General features: G+C 36.9%; 1 protein-coding gene across 1 annotated transcript in view; it reads left to right on the top strand.

Moving 5' to 3' along the window:
* moxd1 (monooxygenase, DBH-like 1) overlaps window positions 1-6874 on the top strand; it is a 22420-nt gene extending 15546 nt beyond the window's left edge. The window contains exons 11-12 of the mRNA XM_016480004.1: window positions 5556-5724; window positions 5882-6874. Of these exons, the coding sequence (XP_016335490.1) occupies window positions 5556-5724; window positions 5882-6043 (331 nt within the window). The 3' untranslated portion in view covers window positions 6044-6874. The remainder of the gene's footprint in view (window positions 1-5555; window positions 5725-5881) is intronic.
* The last annotated feature ends 2731 nt before the right edge of the window (window positions 6875-9605 follow it).

Here is a 9605-nt window from a genome sequence, read left to right as displayed (position 1 = left end):
GGATTTTTATCATTATAGGGTGGATGTGTACACACACTGTCAACACACATTTATGTTCAAACAACATGTAAAAGTGAATTTTGCATATTAGGTGTCCGTTAATGTCATTCCAAACCTGTGTGACTGACTTTCTTTCTTCTGTTGAATATAAATAATATCTTAATATCACAGAAGAAAGACATACAGCTTTGGAACAACATTTCAAGACACAATTTTCGAATTGCAAATTAGCTCAAATATAAATTGTTAACCTGTTACGTCTTTTAAAAATGTAAGTTGCTAATGAGAATTACCATAAGGATGGCAGTTTAATTCAACCATTATAGTCCAAGTGTAGTGTGTGTTATCTTGCTAGAAACAAAAACATTTACAAACAAAAAACTAAAATTTTATATTAATTACGCATTCTAAAAACTATTCAGAAGGAACCCACTGCACGATGATGCAAATCCTTTTCCACATTTTAGGACTACAAACTGAACAGCTCTATTAGAAAAACGTCTTTGAATCTCTTTTTTTTCTAGCCGGTCTGTGAAAGACTGTAAGCTCTTTTGGCTAAACAATGTGTCTGCAAACAGCTGCAGGTCTCTGGAGATGGATCCAGCTGCTGACGTTTTTCCATACACATGTAGCCAGTGAGCTGCACTCCTGATAGGCTGAGCGGAGCTGCTTTTTCTCTGTAGACTGTCCACAATCCATAAATATCTCACTGGTGTTACTGGTGTTTTGGATTCATATTAGAGAGATCAAGATATATTTGCTGCTCTGTGCATGTCATGCTCAGTACGCTCAGTACTGGGCATAATTTGTCACAGGCCTCTGGCTGTAACAGTGATTCAGATGCATTATGTCAGTGTAGTATTTCAAGGTCTTGACCCTAGTAATGTGGAATTTTTTTTGTACAGGGAGGTCTTAGTACACGGGATGAGATGTGTTTGTCATATCTGCTGTACTACCCCAGGGTCAACCTAACCAGGTGTGAAAGTTTACCAGAAATCACCGGCCAGCTTAAATTCATTGGGGTCAAAGAGATCCACGAACCTGTTACGTAAGTCTGAGAAACCACTTCAGTGAAGGGTTTCTTTGTTAGTGGCACATATTAGCAGTGGTGTAATGTAACAAAGTAATAATACTTTGTTACAGTTCTTAAGTATTTTTTGGGAGTATCTGTACTTTACTTGAGTTTTTATATTTCAGCCAACTTTTAGTTTTACTCCACTACACATTCGTAATTAAAATGTATACTTTTACTCCGATACATTTCCCCGAAGCATATTCATTACATACTACAAAGTAGTCAAAAGTCAGAAGAACACGGACTGCAGGAAAGCAGGTTTGACGAATCAGTGGTCTGGCGTTTGCAAGTTAGACGCCTGCTTTGCTCGTGTGCAAACCATAGACTGTATAAAAACGGTGCAAACAAGTGCGCGCACAACCGCAGATGATTTCACTTTCCACTCAAGTCGAGGCTGGGGTGTGCGATATACAGTATATCGTCTGCGATAATATGGTAAGTGTTGTTGTAATGATGTGCGATCGGACATTATCAAGTAGGCTATATCACCAAATCACACACAGAGTTCACGCACGTTGATTTATTTGTCTATTAAAACTTCAAATTCCAGGCATTCTAAATTGTAGACGGCAAAAATGCTTCTGTATGCTTTTTATATTTATATAATTTAATATAGTTATCTTGATCTATATCACGCAAAGAGTACCGTTTTTCTGCAGATATCAGCATGATAACACATTTAATAATCATTTTATACAAGTTAAGTAAAGCAATAAGTGATTTACATTTTAGACATGTTGCTTGTTTTTGCTCAATTTTGCCAACGAAAGTAGTTCCAAACAAAGATCACAGCACTGTTTTGCGTCTCTGAGCAATGAACCGTGTTTACTTATTGAATGAATCAGCTTTTTGAACGAATCGGTTGATAAAAATGATTCAGTGATTCACACATTATCACAGTCAAATGCTTTGTTTCTGAATGAATCAACTGTTTGAATGAATCGGTTGAATCTCAATGACTCACCCATTAACAGTCACTTGCTGCCACCTACTGGCGGTTTTAATTTCACATTTCTACTATTTTTTTCATGTTTTAAATAATTTCAAATATCAGTATTCAACGTTTTATGTTACAAACAAAACATTATTTATCCATCTGTAACTGCAGGTTAAATGCATCCATGCCCCCTCTGAGATACATTAAACCGTGTGAATACATCTAAATGCTATTTCAGATGCAGATTCCAGAAATGTTTTATGTTGGAATGAAAGACACTAAGTACCGGATGAAGTGCTTCTTATTCTTACCCAAAAATACAGAATGGAAGAAAGAGTTAAAACTGAACACAATCTTGCTACTGCTGAACGCAAGCTGTGCATGAACATTTTTTATATATATTTATTTGCTTCTTTTCCATTTTGCATTTACTTGTACTTTTACTTTCAATACTTAAGTACGTTTAAGATTAAAAAAATACTTTTTGTACTAAATATAACATACTTTAAGGGTGCTTTCACACCTGTGACAAATCGATTGCTTTGTTCCGAAACAGGGATTAAAATTATTACAATGTTGCTTTTTATTCTTGGTGCGGTTCGCTTTCACACGGCAAAGTTTCTAAACGGACCAAATTTGTTAATACAAGTCACGCGCGAGTAAACTGTCCTCTCATTGGTCAAAGTTCCACGGTTTATTTTCCGGGATTCCACTGAGCTGTCACGCATGTCATCCATCAGGATGGAACGACAACAGCTTTTTTTTTGTAGCTGTCCTTATATTCATTTATCACTTTGAGCAGGAGTCCAGGATTCATTGGGAAAACATTTTTAAAATGCACCTACTAGGAAGTAGAGCAATAAGACGGCATTATAAAATGAAAAAGTGCGCTTTTTTATTTTGAATGGCGAATACGTGCTCACCCACAGACATTCACAGGTTCATTTTGAAGTAAAATTAATATTTTACTTCATTTTACATGTACCCACAATACATGGCACTGTAGTATGATTTCATTGTTTTATCTCATTATTATGAACATCCCTGTATATACCCAATTTTATATTATGTTCATGTTAAAGGTACTGTAAGTGATTTAATGCAACATCAGTCCAAAAATATCCCAATGACTGTATTAAGCATCCTGAAATATCAGATATGTCTCTCTATGCCTGAGACTCTGTAAACTGCAAAAATTTGATTTTCTTTTTTGTTTAGCAAATCAAAGGACTCACACATGTGCCTTTTTTGCACTAATTAGTTGGTCCACAAGGTGGCAACACTTTCCCAGGCTATTGTTTCACAGTCTAAAAAAAGAAACAGGTGAGATGGAATGACAACAACAAACTAATGGAGACGGCAACAACAATAGATGACCCTGTTTACCAGCGATTGTGTGAGAGGGTTAAGAGATCTCCACAACTTTAGGTTAAATGTGTACAAAGGCAATTTTATTGGTCATAACTTCTGGAGAGAAATAGGTGTGATGTGAATTTCGCCATCATCACAGTACACACATGGCCCGACTTTTGAGTCTAGTAAACCATAAAGCTATTTGCGCTGCATATGAGTTTGTTTAATATTATGATGATGAATGAAAATAATATAACAAATAGAGTTTGCAATATCAAGCAGCATAACGGACTGTTTTTGTACCGCTCTTAAGTTAAACTGGATACTCCAAGCTTTAAGTTCCAGAACAGCTAACATCACTTACAGCTCCTTTAAATTTTAATTTGAAAGGACAAAAGGAGGTACAGAAATTGGTCATAACTTCTGGAGAGAAATAGGTGTGATGTGAATTTCGCCATCATCACAGTACACACATGGCCCGACTTTTGAGTCTAGTAAACCATAAAGCTATTTGCGCTGCATATGAGTTTGTTTAATATTATGATGATGAATGAAAATAATATAACAAATAGAGTTTGCAATATCAAGCAGCATAACGGACTGTTTTTGTACCGCTCTTAAGTTAAACTGGATACTCCAAGCTTTAAGTTCCAGAACAGCTAACATCACTTACAGCTCCTTAAAAAATTTAATTTGAAAGGACAAAAGGAGGTACAGAAATAAGCAGAAAGCTACAAACATATAAAAAAAAGAGAACTGTGGGACATACAGTAGGTTATGAAACAAAAGAAAACAGAAACAATGGAAGAAGTAAAACAATGGAAAGAAAGTTCAAGTAAGAAAAGTTCATTTAAATGAAACCAACTTGAGACAATACTGTGAAATGGGAGACCTTCCAATGACAGCCTAGTTCACATAAGGCCAGCGTCACTATCATAGACCCGTAATAGCTTAACAGCAATTGATTGATGGCTCACTGGATGATTAGATTATCAAATGAGGATATATGTTTTCACTTATCCAAATGTCAGCACAAGAGCTTTACAAGAAGATGTGCCATCTTGCTCCCATCAGAAAGTACAAATTGTTTGTCCGACCCACAGCAACATCTGGAATGGTCAATGTAAAATATGTTTGTCTCATTCTAAGAGGGCTAAAAAAGAAAAAAGAAAGACACTCTGAAACCACAAGCCACAAGGCCCTCAGACACATGGGATCAAATCTTGTTCATCCCTCTTGCAATTTGAGATCAAACTAAATAAATCCATCAATGTGTGGACGTGGATGTGTGTACGTCTATAAATGAGGAACATCTGAAGAGCCCTGCTGGTGGAGTGTGTTTATTCCACCCCCTGAGGCTCAGAGCAGTATTGTGCTCAGATGCTGGAATAAGGGGGATTTTAAGGGGATAGACCTGGCAACTCTAAACAGATTTAGTTTCAAAGCTCTGCCCCAAGCGCCCTCTGTCTTTCGATCACCACACACACATGCGCATATAAAGCTCATTGAGCAGAAATAGTTGCCTCAGGAGTATCTTTGATCAGTCAGTAAATTAATGACACTCAAACCATCATATACGCTGTGCGGAATGCAGTAAATGGTACCAAATAAATTAAATAATTAATTATTTTTAAATTATATCTATATATTTTTTATTTAATTTCACAGATGAAGTGTAAGTTATCTAAGTAGCAGAAAAGCTAGAAAGATTAATTATTACCTTTATTTACTATTGCAGATTATTTACTCATTTACACTTAAAAAAATTTTTTTAAATAAGTAAACCTTGAAGCTTCCAAAAGCATCTGAAAAGTATCATAAAAGTGGTTCAAAGTGTCCATTAAAATCTGAATAAATCATTATTAATTTATTTATTTTAACAGATCAATCCATTTAAAATGATCAGACAACATTTCTTTCATGAACAAACCAATAAGACAGATAGATCTTTCAGTAAAAATAGTTCATTTCTATCATTTTAATTCAAAATTCAAAAGAGTAATATGGACAAAAGTGTCTCTGAATTTAAAAGAACTATATAAACATATTTTATGGTACTTTTCAGGTGCTTTGCATCCTTTTTGAAGCTTGAAAGCTCCAGTATAGAAAACTCTATCGAAATCTATCACTTTGCAAGTAAGGTTGTGATATTAAGTAAATGTATCAAATTATCTCTTTTGCTCTTTGAAGAACTTGGCCCTTTGTGATTAAGAGTCCTAAGAAATACAGCAACCTCTCCTTCACGGAGGCCATGGACAAATACAAGTGGACAAGGAAGAGAGGGAACGCATTCAACGACATTGTACGCAAACTCCCCATGAACGTTCGCTGCTCCAAGATCGGCCAGGATGAGTGGTCGGTGAGTGATTTTGATTATTATTTGCGAATATGCATATACGAATAAATGCATCCTTGGTGAGCATGACAGATTTCTTACTGACCTCAAATGTTTGAACTGTAATGTAGCTTATCCACATCAGAAAGCTGATTCAAGTTGTTCTTTCTCTCTCTATTAGATTCAAGGGGTGATCATCTCTCCTCCAGAGCTGAAGTCAGAGCAGACGTCGGCTGCTGTCGTGGCCTGTAGGAATGTCTCAGAGATTCAATGTAGACGCTCCCTCGCTCTGCTCCTCACTGCATGTCTTCTGCTCATTCTACAGACCTGCTTACACCTCTAATGTCTGCTGTAATCTCAGCCCCCACGCCCACTCATAAACATACATACAGCAGGTTCCCATCAGGCCTAGTGTTTCCCAGAAACAGTGATGCTCAAGATTTACATCACTCTTACTTAGCCTAAATCAATTTTATCACTAGCACTGATCACAACTGTGCTGTATTCATGTAGGATGTAGGCATCATGCATGCTTCACATGGAATATCCTTGGTTAGCAGATACTGCGGTCTTGACAGCCTCTCTAACAAATGCCTCACCATAGTTGTAAATCTTAATAATCTCACCACATGTTTGAAATAGGCTGTCACACTCCAGTACACCACAACTTACGTCTTGTGGGTTAAAGGGATAGTCCACCCAAAAATTAACATTTTGTCATCATTTACTCATTCTCGTGTCATTCCATTTCTGTATGGCATTCTTCTGTGGAACACCAAAAAAATTGTATTGGTGTTTATTTTTGTATATTCATTTAAAGTCAATGAGTTCCACTGTTGTGTTGTACCCCATTGACTTTCATTTTACGAACAAAAACAGTCAAAACTTCTTTATGAGCACTGTCATGCAGTCTTCCTCAGAAGTGGTGTAAATTTTGCAATACATTCCTCTTAAGTCGCACTGGTAGTTTTATTAAAAGTAAAAAAAAGTGAAAAATGCTTTTAAAAAGTCACTGTCTAACACATGCAAATGCATTCAGCCCAGAGCTCTGCGAATTGTGTTCCTCTCATTATAAGCTAAATGTGTGTTTCATAAAGGAATGCTGGCATTATATTCAAAACCATTACATTTTATATGCTGTCTATGTCTTTTTAAGCAATAAATTTGTATTTCTTGTAAATATTTAGAGACTTATTACTGTATTTGTAGCTGGAGTTTTTAATGAAAATAGTAATGGCATTTTATATTACACATGTATGTTAGGTAAACATGTTTATTGTATTTTCTTCGCATTATTTAATTTAGTTTAGTTGCTTGTTTGCTTTTAAGGTTTTGTTCATCCGAAAATGAAAATTATTCTTTCATATAATTAAAAAGAGAACATTTTACGAATGTTGAATGTCTTAAACAGGCTCTTCTTCAAGACTAGAACTAGTTAGGATGTATTTCACAGTTAAAGTGGAGATCAAAATTAGAGAACAACCTACAATTTCCTAAATTTCAAGGTCATTGTTTAGTCCTATTTGAAGTTATCCTAACAGGAGCAGAAGGGCATGTTTCATAAATTAATTGTATTCTGAAGCACAGTATAAAAAAACCTTAATGAAATATTTTAAAAAGAACTGATCAAAATTAGAGAACACTTACAGATACCTACAAATTGTTGGTGTTAATCTGGCACCTGTTGCAAATTTCCTTAATTATGACAAACCCTATAGCATTCCTCTAATTTTCACTGAGATTGTAAGATGGCGGGCCATGGTGACAGAAATCCTGCAACAGGAGGTGGTCCAGACTCTAGATGAAGGCCAAAGGAATGACCTATTCAGCCACTGCAAGAGAAGTTTGTCATTCCAAATCTGTGATTTCTCGAATATTGCAGGTTTACAATGATGCTAATTTATTCGAGTTCCCCAATAAGGCTGGTCGTCTACGTAAGAAAAATGAATGAGAAAACAGCACAATTTGGAGACTCTCAATGGGGAATTGGTTCAACACTGCAGCTGGAATTGCTTACCCGATGAACAGGGTACGGATCTGTCTTAGCATGTTTAAGAGAATTTAAACTGAAAGCCCACTCTGCAGTGACCAAGCCTTTACTGAGGAGAATGTTGTGTGGAGAGAGGAGAACTGGTCCAAGGTTCACATTAGTGATGAGAGCAAGTTTAATTTATTTGGGTCTGATGGCAAACATTATGTTCGTCGTAAGACTGGGGAAAGATGGAGGAGAAATTGTCATGCTTTGGGAGATGTTTTCTTCAGCAGGAGTTGGGTCTCTTATACACCTTCATGTCAGGGTGAATGCAAAATGTTTATCAGAAACTCCTTCAGCAACATGCAGTTCCTTCGCTGCAAGCATCTCCCAATCAGCCAGCAATTATCATGTAAGACAATACTCCTGTCACACTGCAGAATGGGTAAAGCAGTTCCTTGAAGCTGAAAACATTGAAATAATGAAATGGGCGGGCCAGTGTTCTGATCTAAACCCAACTGAAATTCTCTGGAAAATCATTGGTAACAAAGTTATGGTTAAGAAACCTACTACAGTCACTGAACTGTGGAAGAGAGTAGAAGAGTGGACCAAGATCACACTAGAGCTGTGTGAGAAACTAGTGATGTCCTGCAGCTGCAGATGTGCTGAAGTCATTCAAAGCAAGGTCCTCTACACTTCCTACTAATATCTGACAGCTGTAACCCTCCAAAAGTTTAATTGTAATCTTCTATGCTACAGCGGTTAGTTAACTTTGATCACTGTGTTTTCCACAAAATAAAGGTTTTTGTTGAAAAGCCTTGTAAATTTTGTCGAACGTTAGTAGAACAGTGGTATGCCTACAGTTGATACTCCTTCAAATTTTGAGCCATGAAAATGGAGTATTTAGTATTTATAGATTGTCAAGTATTTATAAATTGTTCTCTAATTTCATCTCCACTGTATTTGAGATGGTGAAGTTGAAGCTGAAGGGATGTGATTGTTCTGAAGGCTCGCAGTAGATTTATCCAGTGTTACAGCGGGGTACTGTAAGCCCACTGTTACCGCCTGGGAGTCCCTGGTACAGCACGGAACATCTCTTGTTAAGGCCTCCAGGCTCTCTCACTCTCACACACACCAACACAGCAAAAATGTGCCAATGTGTGCCCGAGAATGCCACAGACCGGTGTCCTTCCCTCAGTCTCTCATTCCTAACTCTTTCCAACCAGCCCCAAGATGTTCTTCAAGAGCGGTAAGATTTGTTATTTGTTTACTGTTTCCAGCTTAGCCCATGATGGCTCTAATGAAGGGCTAGTTGTGTTGAAAAGATGACTGTACCACAATTGACAACCTGAGAATGAAAGAGGGAGAGAGAGGAAGTATGATCTCACTTCTTTTTCTTTCTCTTCCAAAGAATGTCTTTTATACCTCATGCCTTTTATGTTGGTGTGTTTAGTCGTATTATAATAGGCATATGGAAAACAGCAGCCAGGCATCATGGGTCTTAATAGTTAACGGCCTGCTATAGGAGGTTGCGGTCATAGCAGAGTTTAGGAGAGGAAGTCACTGATGTAATACAAGTACAATAGCCTTTGGTTTGGGACTACACTTCTTCTTCTTGTCAGCTGGAGCTGTGAAAATAGTTTTTGTGACTGAGACTTTCCAGGCTTTGGTGTGGGAAAACCGATATTCATCAGTTTAGCCACATCACAGGAACCACAGATGCTTAGATGGTGTCCAAAATCTCAACTAATGTAAAGAAACAAGAATTAAAAGACTGAATTTTTAAACATGTACAGTATTTGTGGTTGAGTTATTGTTTGTACTGTTCCCTAAACTGAGTTATATAAAGTAGAGAGGATTAGTTGAAAAAGTCATGTTTGGGAGTCTAACAGTCTGAGCTGAACTTTTAACTGAGGTTTAGATTCTTGTAATG

This window comes from Sinocyclocheilus anshuiensis, unplaced genomic scaffold (genome assembly GCF_001515605.1).
Source record: "Sinocyclocheilus anshuiensis isolate Anshui unplaced genomic scaffold, SAMN03320099.WGS_v1.1 scaffold637, whole genome shotgun sequence".
In the NCBI taxonomy this organism is placed as follows: domain Eukaryota; kingdom Metazoa; phylum Chordata; class Actinopteri; order Cypriniformes; family Cyprinidae; genus Sinocyclocheilus; species Sinocyclocheilus anshuiensis.
This window is presented reverse-complemented; position numbering and strand designations above follow the sequence as displayed.